We start from the raw sequence: 16579 nt of genomic DNA on the forward strand, positions 1-16579 counted from the left end.
GAAATTTGACTCCATGTAAAAATAGGCATATGTCTCAAGTACCCAAGTTTTTGACATATGTATATAGCTCAGTAACTTTCCATAAAAGGGAAATACCTCCTGCCATGCATTACTCATCATAGCCAAAGCATTTATATTTAATACTGCCAAATCCAGCAGTTTAAATGTACCTTTTTATCCATACCAACTCCCTTGGAAGAGGTCAGGGACCACAATGTGTTCCCTGGCTGGTCAAGGTTGTAGTCAGACAGGGAGGGACAAGAGTTTGGGAGGAGACCAAGAAGGAAACCTCTGTTCCCTAGACACAACACTGAACTTACAAATAAACCCTTAAAGTTCTATTCTACTTTACTGTTTCAGATTAGCATTTAGAAGATGCTCTTCTCAAAGACTAACTGAAACAGACCTGATAATACATCTCCTTTCCAAGTATAATGATACAAATTATTCAACTGGGGCTGCTGCCATAATTCTCTAAATCACAGAACTGGATGAAATTGTTGTAATACCTTGTTCATGATAATGATTGTGATGATGATAACATAAAAAACTAATACCCAATTCATGATAGTGTTATAAGGTCTAATGGGGGAGGGCGGTTATTTAAAGTACATGGCACAGAGTAAGTTCTCAATAATGCTTCCTCCTCCCCAATCTCTTTTATTTTTTGCAGTATGCAGCCCTCTCACTGCTGTGGCCTCTCTCGTTGCGGAGCACAGGCTCCGGACGCCCAGGCTCAGCGGCCATGGCTCATGGGCCCAGCCGCTCCACGGCATGTGGGATCTTCCCAGACCGGGGCACGAACCCATATCCCCTGCATCGGCAGGCAGACTCTCAACCACTGCGCCACCAGGGAAGCCCCCCAATCTCTTTTAAAGAGAAGCAGTTAAATTCCCAGCAACATGTCTGGAATCCAAGTCTAAGCATCAGGATTACACATGGAAGAGATGCAAGACTTTGAACTATGTTTTGTAATGTAGAATGAAAACCTAGTTGGATACTGACACTATTCGTTTCATTTTAAACACTCAAGCAATAAACAAACAAACAAACAAACAAATAAATAAATAATAAACAAAAGACAGGATCCTTTGTGGAGTATCCTTTGATTCTTGTTCCCAACCTAGGCTTAGGAAACTCAACAGTGTCTCCAGTTGAATGGGTGGGTACCAAGAAATTGACAAACATTTCTCACAAATCGTTTAAATTACTGTCACTGAAAAAAATAATCACAAAATATTTTGGGAATAAAAAATGGGGAAGGGTTTTCCCTGGAATCAAAAGGCTGCTAGATCACTGCTCTAGGATATTAAGTGTCTAAACTATCATAAAAATAAAATATAATAGATGGAAAGCACAGAGCTTTCACCTTTGATTATATAGTTACTTGTGTTTACAGAAGATGAACTCTATACAATATGTAAGTGTGTACGTGTCTGTGTGTGTTAACAGACGGAATCCAACTGGGCTTACTAAGTGAAATAGATTACAAGGAAGTCATGCCATTTGCCATATGCTCACAATTGTTATTTCTTTCTTTTATTTGTTGTTTATCATTTGTTTTGTATTTTTAATTAATTTTATTTTTTTTTAACAGAAGACAAAGCCCTTATTTGGAAGTGATGTAAAAACAAAGGACTGAATCTGAGAGTCATGATTTGCTGATCAAGATCCAGAAGTAAGCTGTTTGTTTTAGGGGAGACAGGATTTGAAGCATCTGGGGGAAAGCATGTAAGGGGAAGCATTCAACATCTCATAAAGCTGAGACATGAATACCATGTAAACAAGTCAGGAAAACAATGTATTGTACATTAAAAAGCACATTTTTGGGCTTCCCTGGTGGTGCAGTGGTTGAGAGTCTGCCTGCCAATGCAGGGGACACGGGTTCGTGCCCCAGTCCGGGAAGATCCCACATGCCGTGGAGCGGCTGGGCCCGTGAGCCATGGCTGCTGATCTTGCGCATCTGGAGCCTGTGCTCCGAATGGGAGAGGCCACAATGGTGAGAGGCCCGCGTACCACAAAAAAAAAAAAAAAAAAAAAAAAGTACATTTTCTCATCTGCAAGTTTTATGCTGCTTTTGTTTTGGATATATATATATATATATCCTTAGGAAATGACAGATACTCTATAACTAAGCTGTTATACTCAGAGTGTGGTCCATGGATGAGCATCATTGGTGTTTCCTGAGAGCCTGTCAGAAATGCATAATCTCAGGCCCCACCATAGACCTACTGAATCAGAATCTGCATTTTAACCCAGGTGACTCATGCTCATTAAATTTCAAGAAGCACAACTGTGAAAAACCAATTCCACTTGACTTTCTATATCATTCAGGGACCCCTTTCACACCCAAGGATGCTGCATGTGCCAAGCATTGTTCTAAGAGTTTCATATAATTATTCTCAGTGTATCTCACCCTGGTCACACATTAGAATTACCCAGAGAGAATTTTTTAAACAAGATTATCAGGCCCTACTCCAGATAACATAATTTAATTAGTCTGAGACAGTCTGAGCAAAGGTCTTTTTAAAGCTCTCCTGATAAATCAAATATGCAGTCAAGGGTGAAACCAATTGCATTATCCCATTTAATTTTTACCTGCAAACATAAAGGTGCGTATGATTACGTCTGTAGAGGAGCTTGCTCATGGTTGCAAAACATGCATTTAAACTCGTCTTTCTGATTTCGAACACTCACTCTTGCATTTTAACTCTACCAAAGTGTTGGGGACCTTCATGCCATCCGATTCCAAGCGCCCCATGTGCGATTATCCCGACATGCTATACTCTATTGGAAAGTCTCTGAGAGAAAGGGGAAAAGAGAGTGGACTCTGGGACCTTAAGGTTGGGCAAGATTAGGATGGAAAGATGAAGAACCATACAACTGCTTCTCCACAAAAGCAGACCGGCCCGGTGCTGAACCCATTGAGAGTATTCAACAAGCCAAGAATGGGCTGGTGAATCACAGGGGGGGAGGTGTGGATCTACACACACTATCCCAAATTCGATTAGCACATGAGTTTACAAGACACAACCAGGTGTGTTTACAAAAGTACCCTGGCAAACACATGAAAGAATGCTGAACATCATTAATCGTTAGAGAAATGCAAATCAAAACTACAATGAGATATCATCTCACACCCGTCAGAATGGCCATCATCAAAAAATCTACAAACAATAAATGCTGGAGAGGGTGTGGAGAAAAGGGAACCCTCTTGCACTGTTGGTGGGAATGTAAACTGATACAGGCACTATGGAGAACAGTATGGAGGTTCCTTAAAAAACTACAAATAGAATTACCATATGACCCAGCAATCCCACTACTGGGCATATACCCTGAGCAAACCATAATTTGAAAAGAGACATGTACCACAATGTTCATTGCAGCTCTATTTACAATAGCCAGGACATGGAAGCAACCTAAGTGTCCATCAACAGATGAATGGATAAAGAAGATGTGGCACATATATACAGTGGAATACTACTCAGCCATAAAAAGAAACAAAATTGAGTTATTTGTAGTGAGGTGGGTGGACCTAGAGTCTGTCATACAAAGTGAAGTAAGTCAGAAAGAGAAAAACAAATACCACATGCTAACACATATATATAGAATCTTAAAAAAAGGTCATGAAGAATCTTTTTTTATAAAGGAATAAAGATGCAGACCTACTAGAGAATGGACTTGAGGACACGTGGAGAGGGAAGGGTAAGCTGGGACAAAGTGAGAGAGTGGCATGGACATATATACACTACCAAACATAAAATAGATAGCTAGTGGGAAGCAGCCGCATAGCACAGGGAGATCAGCTCGGTGCTTTGTGACCGCCTGGAGGGGTGGGATGGGGAGGGTGGGAGGGAGGGAGACGCAAGAGGGAAGAGATATGGGGATATATGTATAGCTGATTCACTTTGTTATAAAGCAGAAACTAACACACCATTGTAAAGCAATTATACTCCAATAAAGACGTCAAAAAAAGAAAGTACCCTGGACACAGCCTCTGGACCAAGTAACCTACCGTTTGTGGCCTGCTCTATCACTGCAGTCCCACCACCGCACTTGCGAGCAAAAGACAGCCTGAAATTTCAACTGATTATACCAACCTGGGATGACCAGTCAGAGGCTAATGTGTGGAATGTTCCTACAGAGTCAGGGAGGATGTGAGTCATGACTTCATGCATCATTTAAACAAGCCATGTGTAGATTCTTTTAAGCATTTGCCATAAATGTCTCCTTATATCACCATCTGTTCACTTTAGGTACAAGAAATATAAGATCATTCTTGTTATATAGATTTCCAGTTTGCAGTTTTGAAAAGCGTTTCCCCTATCTTTTGAAAAATGTGCAAATAAGTCAGAAGAAATGGGCATTTTCTTTTACAAACTATACTTGCAATGGTGTTAAGACAATCTCTCTGTCATCTGGCCCAACTCCAGGGACTGGGTCTCTCTCAGGGAGCACTGGAAATCCTAGTATAATCCCAAGATGTGGATGTTGACTTTGAAACTCTAATTTAACTGACACATGTGTGAAATGGCACATAGAAAACTCCCCATTGGGGACAGTAAAAATGCTAGGGAGTAACAGTTAAGGAGAATGGCAATGATATTAACCTCACTTATTTTCTCATTATATATGATTCTTTTCTAACACAGAAATTTATTTTTGTGATACATAAGATTGTACTCACATTTATAAACACCTGTTTTTAAAGTAAATGCCACAATTACACAGATTGGAAAGTCTGCCTTCTGGGAAAAACTGACATCTAACACACATTACTTCTGTGGGGAAAAAAAAAAAAAAAAAGCAACCCTCTCTTTAAATGGTAGATGGCAGTGTTCTACCTTTGAACTATGGATATATTAACTTCAAGCCAATGAAATTCTGAAAAGAAAACACAGTGATGAGAAAAATCATAATGATGAAAGAGTTTAATAATTTGTTCTCTCTATTTTGCATATAAATTCTGTGTATTCTAATGTCTGACTTCATCCAATGTCACATTAATCAAAGGTCACAATGTTTTAAAGCACTAAGATTTTAGCATTACTTCAGGATAAGAGAAGAATAAGAAAATAGAACTAAGTTTGCAAATATAAAGAAAAAACTTTAGTTTTACTTTAGGAATCCTCTGCCTGAATTTTCAGTTCTGAAAAAGCTGCTCTTTTAAATAAATGATAAACCCCTTATCTCTTGGCTCAGGGAGCTTCATGTTCAGAGTCTAGAGAAGTTGATACCATTTGCAGGGTCCAGGAAGAGGGAGTCAGATTGTGAGCGGTGAGCACCTGCGTCCTCTGCGCAATTCAGAGGCGCTCTGCCCCCTGGTGGACTGTTCAAGCATAGGCTTTGAGAAAGGGTTTGGAAGCCTCATTTCCCGCCCCCTTCTCCTACTGGCCTCTTCTCATCTGAAAACTCCAGTAGAAGCCCCAAGTTGAAAGCTTTTGCCCATTCGTTTCGGTCAAAAATTTCCTTTGATATAATATAAAAACCCTCGGCTACCTAATCAGCCCTGCATGGCTAAAATAAGAACCATATGAGATCAATGCGTTATCATTGATTATCATGGCTTTCCATAGGTAAGAAAAAAGCAGAGAAGTGGAAAATGAGACACTGAGGAGAGACGTGGAAGCGGTGAGGGCCTTTGGAGTCTGGGAAACAACTGGAAATCTCTAGACAATAAAGAGAAAAGAGAGTTTAAAAATGACTGAGAGGGGCTTACCTGGTGGCGCAGTGGTTGAGAATCCGCCTGGTAATACAGGGGACACGGGTTCGAACTTTGGTCTGGGAAGATCCCACATGCCGTGGAGCAACTAGGCCCGTGAGCCACAACTACTGAGCCTGCGGGTCTGGAACTTGTGCTCCGCAACGAGAGAGGCCGCGATAGTGAGAGGCCCGCGCACTGCGATGAAGAGTGGCCCCCGCTTGCCGCAACTAGAGAAAGCCCTCGCAGAGAAAGGAAGACACAACACAGCCATAAATAAGCAAATAAGCAAATAAGTAAATAAATAAATAAGCAAATAAGCAAGCCAAGCATTTGAAGCCCTTAAAAAAAAAATGACAGGGTGCTACAGGAAATGATATATTCAGCAGTTTCCTCTGGGCTACCAGAGCCACAGCTTCTGCTGCCTTTCGGCCTCTTGGCTGTGTGTCGCCAGCCCAGGGGGTAAGTCTGAAAGGCCCCAAGCCTCAGTTGCTTCTAGCTTAGCCAGGTTTCTCCCATTTGGGCTAGTTTGGTCTTCCCCAGTGCAACCTTTCTCAAATAGCCCTCAAGGTTTTCTCGGCTACAGGTGCCCTGCATCCACAGAGAAGGCCGTGACAAAATCATGGCTAAAGAGGAAGAAGTATCATCTGCTGAGAGATCAAAAGTGTTAGGAATCTTGATAAGCACTTTACGTGTATAGGCTCTAAGCCTTTGCAGCAAATCACGAACCACACAGCGATAACAAGCTCTATGTGTAACTCAAACCTAGAACCGATTCCAAAAGCTATGTTTTCTGTCTACTTCTCCAGTGTTCAGGTAGGTTGGTCTCCTCCTCTTAGGTCTCCCCCAGGGCTGCTTCTAACTCAGGTCCTCCTTTTCCTTTTTCTGTATTTCAAGCACCATGCAGTGCCTTGGAATCTTATTCCCCAGCCTAGGGACTAAACATTCCTTCTAAGAATGCTGATCTGGAAAACCCCTGGGATAGTGGAACTGACTTGCCCTCTTTGCAGACTCTGTCTAATTCCTTTTAAATTCTTCCTCCAGATATAAACTAGATCCCTCAAATTGTAGCAGTATTTGCACCACAGTCTCATTTATCATCAACTTTTCTCTCTCGAGGCTCAAATTCCTGATTGCAACCCAGAATCCAGTGAACCAGCCTTTCCATAATAATAGAATTACCACCCAATGCTTTTTAGAACACAAAAAAGGACTTTTATTTCATTATTTTCCTAAACTTCATTTTCAATGACACATTTTTTGAAAGGTGGAAAAGGCAATTTGCAGTCACATTAACTCCATCAAATACACATAAATCTGAGCTTTTGCTGCTTGAGTGAATTACAGTCCACTCAGGGTTTCCTGACGCAAGAAGATAATACTAAGATAATAGAGAGGAAGAATGAAGATTGGTCTGTAGAAAAAGTGTTGAAGTCAATAACTGTTCATTCATAGGTGCAGTGTCCATTCTTAGAAAGGAAACTCTAACATTCCTAGAAACACAAGACAATATTGGTATTTGGGGATGAATATACATTCATATATTTGTGTGAAATCTTGTGCAGTTCAACAGTATGGAAAATGTTATTTGTTACCACAGCCAATGAAAATATACTTTCATTTCTATGCCGGTTAAATATTTCCATCTCCCATATAATGTTCTGCAAAAAAGCCATACTATGCTATAGGCAGCAGTAACTGAAAAGGCGCTTAACAGTCTTAACTACATACCCCTAGGATGAAAAATACACTTTGCATAGTCATGTGCAATGTTGGATGAGAAGTCTGGATCTCTTATAACTACACGGGTTTACAAGCTTCTACTTCATACAGTATGCCCCCAATCCAGTCAATTCAGCCAAATAGTCAAGCAAAAATTTAGGTAGGTCATCTATAAGTGGCAAACAACCCGTTTGACTAAATTGACCATGTTTTGTTAATATGAGGACACCATCATTGCAGGTGCCCTATAAAGAAATCACTTGTAAATGGCTATTGGTTCAATTAATTTCGCCCTCTTAGGCTCCTAGAAGTTGGCTTAATTGCTTCTTAGGCCCAATAAAAAGCCTTAACAAACATATTGATAACATAAAAATAAATATCATGCTCTGTGCACAGTCCTCTCGGTAGTAAGCTAGATTTCTCCATAGGAGAAATGTCACAAAAAAATGAACAGAGAGACGTGGGGATACAGCAGAAATTTAGGATTACCTAATGCCTGCAATTTTCTTACTCCAGTGACAGTTGTCAATGTTGATCAAAATTTTCTTTTGTACTTAGTTTACGTGTGAATCTTTGAATAGGATATTTTCAAGAGTCATTATGCCAGAGTAAAGGGCTGCACAGCAGGGAAGCAGTGTACTTCAGCTCAATACATCTATTGTCTGACAGTCTGGACTGGGGAGCTTCAAGCAGGGAGTGAATCCATTTTACAAAGACAACTTGTTTCTGCAGACAAAAGGTATCACCTGCAGAAAGCTCTCTAAAGAACGGAGTGTGAATCTTCTTTGGCATAATAAATGTTCCACAGACATTCATTTTCCATGCAGGTAATCCTTAGGGGCTACTCCATTTTATTTAGATCATGCATATTTCATCTATTAGTGTGTGATCTTGCCCTGTGTCGGGGAGGAGTCCTCAGAGTGAATTTGAGATAACAACTAAGTATTTTTGGAATTTGAAAAAAAAAGAGATAAATTTAAAGTTTTACTGATAGTATGTATATTCATTGATGTGTCAGGTCAATGACAAATTTCCAAGGTTCAAAAGCTTGTTAGTTCCCTGGTTGCCCAGTAAGTCTGAGGTTTGGTTCTATGAGTTACAGGAAAACAGGCTCAATTTTAGCTTCTCTAAGCTTTCTGAAAGTCCATGCATGTCATTTTCTAATAATCTTTGTTCCTACTCAAACTTCAATAGCAAGGGGAAAGAAACAGGTTTTTATCTTTAACATGGTTTTTAGGGGTTCTACTGTTTTGAAGATTTTTGGAGAAAGGAGCTAGTTCTCTTGGTTACTTTATATGTTAGCACACAAAGGAATTACAGATGGGAAGGAGAGTGCAAATGACTGTCAGAAAAAAGTCTCATGCATTTAAGATTTTTTACAAGTCAAAATATACATCCTCCGATTGCCAACCATTCCTTAATTGTATAAGAACCATTCCTATCTCACATGTCTCCTTCATAGCTCACTCAATTGGGATTAAAAATACTTTTCTTGCAAAGGAACTTATATATCGTATACCCATCAGTTTCATCAGTGGCGTTAATAAGAAATATAGCAGCAGCTTGGGTTGAGTCACCCATCATATCCCCCATTTCTGGGGATTTAATTGTGTAAAACGACAGGTACATGAAATTAGGAGGAAAAAGCAATCTGCAGACTTTGGCACTAGCACACGTAACACTTTGTTTGAGTTGTTAAGGAATGAGGTTTGACAGTCACTACACAGGAATTAAAAAATTACAGATCTGCAGACAACAAACAATCATAGGCATTGGTTTTCAGCTTAATGCTCCCCATCCACCCCCCCACCCCATATAGTTTCAATTATAATAAAAATAGAGATCTTAACATCAGAATTTTGCTGTTAACTCTTCAAGCCACACATAGGGTTTGAAGCACCAAATCCACAAGTTTCTCCAACCAAGTTTAAATGAACAAAAACTGAACGAAGACTGAAGGATGCCAAAGTAACTGTTCTTAAATGAAGCTGTAAAACAAAGTTCTCCCCCCGGACACAGGGTATTAGTGTCTAGTTCAAGTACTACCAGGCTGTATGTAGATCATGTCTCAGACAGGCTCCAGACAAGAACTACAAGTACTTCTGGTTCTAGAGGGCATCATCCATGACACCAAAGCAGGGCAGGGATCCCTTTTCCATCATCGATTTTCTGAAAGTTGCAACCCCCCTTGCGATGGGCTGTGGCAGGGTCGGTGCTGAAACTGGGGTTTGAGGGGAGAAAGTGAGCCCCCTCCTCAGCTGTTTGGACAGTTCTCCTTTAGAGCTCTCGCAGGGCTGTCCTGGCTTCTCAGGATCCATTGCCCTTGCTCAGAAGAGAGAGCCTCACTCCGACCCAGTAACAGTCAAAGAGTCGACCTACCTGTGGAACCAGACACAACATGGTCCCCCAAAGGCCGCTTAGGCGACCCCGCTGCAATTGACAAGTCAACTTGTGCACTTAAAGCGTATCAGTTTATGGAACGCTTGTTTGAAGTCTTCGTTGGACATGGTATAGATGATGGGGTTGATAAGGGAGTTGACATAGCCCAGCCACGTGAAGAAGTCAAAGATGGCCAGGTGGAACCAGCAGGCGTCCTTGCAGATAGGCATCACCAGGGAGATGATGAAGAAGGGTAGCCAACACACGATGAACGCTCCCAAAATGATCCCCAGGGTCTTGGTGGCTTTGCGCTCCCTAGCGGCCATGAGTTTCTTCTTCTCCAGCAGGGCGTCGGAGACTCGCACTTTGACTTGGTTCACGTACACAGGAGACCCCGATTCGCTGGGTAAGTCCGGAGCCCGCGAATTAATGGAGGTGACCGAAGACGTGGACCCGGGGGAGTCGGTCACCAGCTGGGCTCGGGTCAGACGCTTGCCGGTTCTGTTGGGCGTCTGTTTCAAAATCCGGGAGCGGGCTTCCACGTAGATGCGGCCATAGAGGGCGATGAGGAGCAGGGTGGGGAAGTAGAAAGCGCCCACCGTGGAGTAGACAGTGTAGAGGATGTGATCCGTGTTCACCACGCAGTCCGACACCTCCTCCTCGGCTTTGGCCTGACGCCAGAAGAAAGGCGGCAGCGAGATGGAGATGGAGAAGACCCACACGAGCGCGATCATGACCGCCGCCCTCTGGGGAGTCCTTTTAGCCGAGTACTCCACGGCGTCCGTGATCGCCCAGTAGCGGTCCAGGGCGATGACACAGAGGTGCAAGATGGAAGCAGTGCAACAGGTGATGTCCGAGGACAGCCAGAAGTCGCACACCACCTGGCCCAGCGTCCAGCGGCCCGTGACCGTGTACATGGTGCTGACGGGCATGACCAGGATGGATACCAGCAGGTCGGTGACCGCCAGGGAGGCGATCAGGTAGTTGGCGGGGGTATGCAGCTTCCGCGTCCGGTACACAGTGGCGATCACAAACGCATTGGAGAGCGTGGTGGCCAAGGTGAAGAGCGCCAGCAGCATGACCAGTACTACTTTCCAGGGCAGGGCTATGGAGTCCTGGTAGATGTAGCCCTCGGCGCTGCAGTTGTGGGAGGGAGCAGCAGAGAGGTTGGATTGCGAAAGCTCCGTCTGGGGGCTCACGGGCAGCGGCGGGGCACACTGAGCGCCGGCTTCCTCCATGTCTCTCCAAGCGCAGCTCTCGGGCATGGAGCGGACGAGGAGGAGGAAAGGACCGCTGAAGGGACCAGAGTCTTGTCCCCTGGTGGCTAGTCGGATCCGTGGGCTCCTCAATTACTCCTCCAACCAGGTTCCCAGGTGAACCTAGAGGTCAAGGGCGAGGCAGACGAGGCCGGCGGGCGCGTCCCCTGCACTTCGGGGCGCCCGTCGCTGCCGCCGCGTCTCTGGCTGTTCCTCTCTACGCCCCGTCTTAGCCCCGGGTCGCTAAGGGCTGGTCCACAGAGCCCCGCTGCCGGGAGCTCCGGCTCCCACCGGGGCGTCTAGAGGAGGAGGCTGTGGTTCTGTCTGGGGAGGGCGCAGCGGCCAGGTGGGAGGTCTTACCCCAGCTGCTCGGGGCTAAGCGTCTCCTAACACGGGCGCTCCGGGATCTGCAGACTCGGCCCGCACGAGTTTCCTAGCTGTCGAGACCGAAGCGTGCAGGCCAGCGAGGGGTCCTGATCTTGCATTCCCGCCCTCCTCCCCAGGCTGGGGCAGTTTTCCTGCGGCGGCCGCGGTCGCCAGGGCTGGGCGGGGTGAAATCTGGGAGCCGCGCTGCGCCGCGCCGCGCCTCGCGCCGGAGCTCTGCCCGCCCTTCTTTTCACGCGCTGGCCACTCCGGCGAGCTGCCCCGCGGAGAAGGGGCCGCAAGAGGTGGGACTCGGGGGCTGGGGCTGCGGCTGCTCGCGCCGCGCCGCCGCCGCCGCCACCTCGGTCCCACGGGCGCCGCTCGGAGCCATGCCGCTGGGCGCACGGGTCTGGGGGACCTGGCGCGGCGGGCGGGGAAGGGGCAGGTGTCTGGGGGAACTGCAGGGACGCGGCATACGCCGGTCCGGGAGGCGCGTGTGAGTGGCGGAGCGGTTGGGCTCCTTTTATAGAGTCCAGGTCCGGCCCGCCGGAGCCGGTCCGCGCGGCGAGTGCCCACGCCCGCTCCCCATCACCTTCCCTTTTTCTCTCTCCCTCCCTCCTGTCCTCCCGCCCGGTTCCCTTCCCCGCCAAGGAAGCTCCCGCCGGGTCCTATCGCCGTCTTCTCCAGGTCCCATCCCCTGGCCCCTCTCCCAATCCGGACACCCGGGAGCCGCGGTTCTGGCCGGAATGGGGATGAGGGCGTCCTGTCCATGCTTGTCTTCTTCCGAGCTTGCTGCACGCCCCTCCAGTTACACTCGCACCCTCAGCCGCGGGCACGCGCACAGCCTCACTAGGCTCCTTACTAGGTCCCTTACTAGGCTCCGAAGCACCGTCCCCCCCACCCCCACCCCCACCCCCGACCCCAGCAGGCCCGGCCAGCGCTAGGTGGAGCCAGCCGCAGTCTCTGACCTCTCCACTCTGGAATTTTATCCAGCCCTGCGGGCCACACCCAAGTTAGAAGGAGGCGCCAGTAATATCGCCTTAGAAGGAAATGGCCAATACTGCATTTTATACTTCGGGATTCGAGTCATAAACTCTCGGTACAATACAAACTAATTTTTCATATCTGATTTGAGGAATCTGTGCTTTCCATTTAATCCCTCCCCTTTAACTGTGAGTCGACAGGAAAGGAGAGGAAAAAAAACTGCAAAAATGTACAAGTATCACAAACACAAGCACACTGTGAAATTAAACCGTCCGCTCCACCCTTCCACTTCAGCCGCTCAGCAGTTCAGTGTCTCAGGAAAACAGTTTGCAGTGAGCACGCTCGCTCCCACGGCCCGTCTGGAAAAGAGGTCATCAGAATTCACGAAACAAACGGGCTCTGGGACCACGACCACCAGCACCATCCGTGCGCCTCCTTCGGCTTCAACAAATACATCGGGGTATCACCCATACGCGGCTCCAAGCAATACCAGTACCTAGGTCCCATGACCCCGGAGCAGGTGCTTTGTACGCCGTTCCTCCTCCATCCCTAACAGAAACACGTGTAGAGTAGAAGTACAAGTCAGAGAACATTTACAGAAAAGTACCAGGAAAGGACACCGTATTTTCAGCCGTGAGAGCTAAGTGGTCCCAACTGCGAGTTCCAAGCGTCTAGCTCCGTGTTTGGCAGCTAGAGTGCATTCAATAAAAATGACCTTATAATTGCACTTATCAGGATAAGTGTAAGCGCATTTTAAAGAGAATTATGCAGTTTGGGGCCGGAGATTATCTGGCCCGTTCAGTTTAGAAGAGTCATTGAGATCCTTCGAAAGAAGAGCTTTTTACCCAAGGTGACACAACCCTAACCCTAATTACCTTGATTCCCGCGTCTCTAAGCCAACCAGACGGGCAAAAAATCTAGTGCCTGCTCTATGCTGGGAATTCTTCTAGGCATCTGGGTTGTAAAGGCCAATGGGGTAGACCCAGACCCAGTTTTCAAGCAGTTTACATTCTAGAAGAGGCAGGCATGCAATAATACCATGAACAAGTAAATAATGAGAATACTTTCATACAGCGTTGTGTTATGAAGAAAATAAAACACATTCATGTCTTGAGAGTGAGGGTACTTCTTTAGGTGGAAACTCTCCAAAATTGTCCTCTGGCTGCAGTCTGGGCTGCAGCAGCCAAGCTGGGTATAAAGGCACCACCTTCTCTGGCCTCTCCTGCCTTCCCTAGAGCCCAGCATCGCTCTGGCAAACTTAAGCGTCATTTGCACCGCATTTTAAGGGGTCCTGCCCATCCTTCCACCCCACCCACCTACATCAGGCCCCTAGCGAGTTAACTTATTTTGTAAACTGCAGAGCTCTCTTAGAAACCGCAGCAAAGGAAAGCGAAGCAGGCGAGCCTAAACCACTAGGTGGAGGCGTTGGTCAGGACGGAGCAAAAGTGTGTGTGGTTGCTGCGGGCAGGCGGCGTGAGGGGTCGGGCAGGAAACTGTTTTCCTGCTACCTTAGGGGAGCGGGGCAAGGTTAGAGAGAACTGCTGAAGGGATGCGGGGAGGAGGAAGGCAAAGAGGAATGCTAGAGGCTGCAAGCAGCCTTTCCTTTTGCAATTTAATTGCTCCTCCTCGGGCTTGGCTTTAGCGAAGTGGGGGACCTGTGGCTTTTTCCAGCCACGCCCTCGCTGCTTCGCGAGTCCCGGACACTGAGTGCAATCTGTCTCCACTGGGAGGAGTTGGATTTTTCCTCCTTTGGTTAAGACTTTGCGTGAACACACCCAGCCATCACACGGATGGGATTTGGGCAGAATTTAGTGGAGAACGGCCCTTCATTAACTTGGCTCCCTTGTTTCACTCACTTTTTTTTTGCACTTAAAAACATATAAAATATAGATATTTGCACATGAGTGCATGTTTGTGAAACACTCCAGAGACCAGGAAATCTTTAAAGTCGCTTCTGCCAGGGTCGCCCCTGCGGAGGAGGGTCCCTTGGCCGCTCTGCAGTCTGCAGCCGCGCTGGGCAACGTCCCTTCAAGTCTGCAGGAAATTCAGCCGACACAGACTCAGCTGGAGGGGCAAAGAGAGAACCGAGGTGGGGTACTGAGCTTCTGATTGACCACCGGGCACTGAAACTGCGAATTAATGTGCTCCCCTCATCAACTCCAAGCAAGCGGGGTGGCCTTTCAGCAGAAGCTGGGGAGGTGGAGGATAACGCTGCCACCGCAGCGACGCCTGTGATTAGACACGAAGCCTGAGAAGGTGGTGAGCTGCGGAGGGGCCACAGAAGAATCGCCCCTCCGAGAGACCGAGTCTATGCTAGAAGGAAATGCTGCCGCGAAACACGAGGCGCGGTCCTCCGGGGTTGCAGCGCAGCGCTATGGAGACCCGACGCAGTGAAGACAAGCCCCTTCCACCTCCACGCAGCCCCAACAGACACCCGGTAGAATGTGCTGCAGCTCAGCTCTGGCTTGGCTGGAAGCCAGCCAGCCCTCTGGTCTGTGCGCTTGCAACATCCCTAGACTCTTTCCTGCATTTCCCAGGAAGAGACTTTAACTCCAGGGCACAGGAGCAACGAACTTCCTTGTGAATTTTATCTTTGCTTTGCAGAAAAAAAACCAAAACAAAACCTGGAACACTCACGCTTTCGTCGCTTTGCTCCTTTGATAAAGCAAAGTGCAACTTCACACGCTCCATCCCCACCAGTTGAAAACTCCACAAGCAGTCCCTAACCACAAAGTGTGAGGACCCGTCGAGCTACTTCTTGCAAATCCTGCTTCCTCTATTTATGGCCATGTTCTTTTTTGTTTGCTTCCCTTTTTTTTTTTTTTAACTTCCACCCAGGAAATGGGCAGCAGGAGATGACCACGAGCTCTGTACATCCTCATGCATGATGGTAGCCTGTTTCTAGGTTTCTCTTATATTTCTTCCAGTAACGACTCCTTGAGAAGAATACTGGTAGTTATGAAAGTTACCTCTTACTTATGTCTTGCTTGACACTATGGAGATGTTCCGATAAATGAACATTTACATACATACAGATGTCTACATACAATTTTTGCAGACAACCTCTGGGGTTTACCAGACCTTCTGAGGCTCAGATCCTTCTCCGTATTATTGACCCAACATTGGGCTTTTGACTTGGTATCCGTGTCACTGTACTTATGTGTTGTGTGCTCCTCAAGGGGTCTTTAAGCCAAATAATGAAAATGGGTGCTTTATTATCTAAGTGCCAGGCTTGCATAAATTAATGCCTGAGAATTAGTAACTCCGCTATGTGTTTGTGTATGAATACAAATATTTTATAAGCTCTATCTGCATTTAAAGAAGAATGCAGACAAAAATTAGAGCACATATATATAACTTAGACATGTTCTAATGCCTGTTTCTGTAGTAACAGCCACTTTGCTACTTCCAACAGATACCCACAACAGGTAGGTTACTGCTGGTTCAAAGCTAGCCCAGTTCTAACTAGTAAAACAGTCAGCTCCCAACCTACATCTCAGTCACGTATTACCTGACTGAAGACCTAGGTCTCAGAAGATAATTTCTAACCTAAAGCTTAGAGTAACATAAGCAAGGTTGCATGGGGGAGAAGAGTGCTGATTTTTTTTTTTTTTTTTTTTTGGACAAAGAGCAGGTTTTGGCAATAATAAGAAATCACTGAATAGAAACAATGCCAGTGAATCCACCAAATTTGAGAACAGCTTGCTGCCACCAGCAGGCAGTTCTGTGCAGGATGAAGTCTCTCCTAAAAAATGAAATCCAAGAATTTAATAGTGAAACTGTCCACTGGCTTAAGGAAAGAAGCAATAGAAATTGGGTTTTGCCTTATTTTCAGACTAGGAAAAATTGCATCACTGTGTGATTCTTTCCAGTTTTGCAAAAAACCAAGCCAATCTATTTTATTACTTCTTCATCTGTAAATAACGAATAATAAGCATTGTCTTTTATTGAGGGCTGTGTGCTAACTAAATCTTATACTGCATGTTCCACATACATTCTCTCACTTAATTCCTATAACAGCACTAGCAGTTGTCATTATCATCTTCATTTTCTGGATGAGGAAGCTGAAGCTTAGAGAATTTAAGTAAGTCTGCCAATGCCAGACAGCTGGAGAATGACAGAACTAGCCTCTCTAATTTCAAGGTCCTCCTCCTTACCAAGAGTCTACACCCAG

General features: G+C 45.9%; 1 protein-coding gene across 1 annotated transcript; it reads right to left on the reverse strand.

The window, feature by feature from the left end:
* Positions 1–6916: 6916 nt before the first annotated feature.
* HTR1B (5-hydroxytryptamine receptor 1B) lies at positions 6917–12311 on the reverse strand. Its single transcript, XM_060114493.1, has one exon. The coding sequence runs from the start codon at positions 11065–11067 to the stop codon at positions 9868–9870; it is 1200 nt and encodes a 399-aa protein (XP_059970476.1). The 5' UTR covers positions 11068–12311; the 3' UTR covers positions 6917–9867.
* Positions 12312–16579: the final 4268 nt, after the last annotated feature.

This window comes from Mesoplodon densirostris, chromosome 12 (genome assembly GCF_025265405.1).
Source record: "Mesoplodon densirostris isolate mMesDen1 chromosome 12, mMesDen1 primary haplotype, whole genome shotgun sequence".
In the NCBI taxonomy this organism is placed as follows: domain Eukaryota; kingdom Metazoa; phylum Chordata; class Mammalia; order Artiodactyla; family Ziphiidae; genus Mesoplodon; species Mesoplodon densirostris.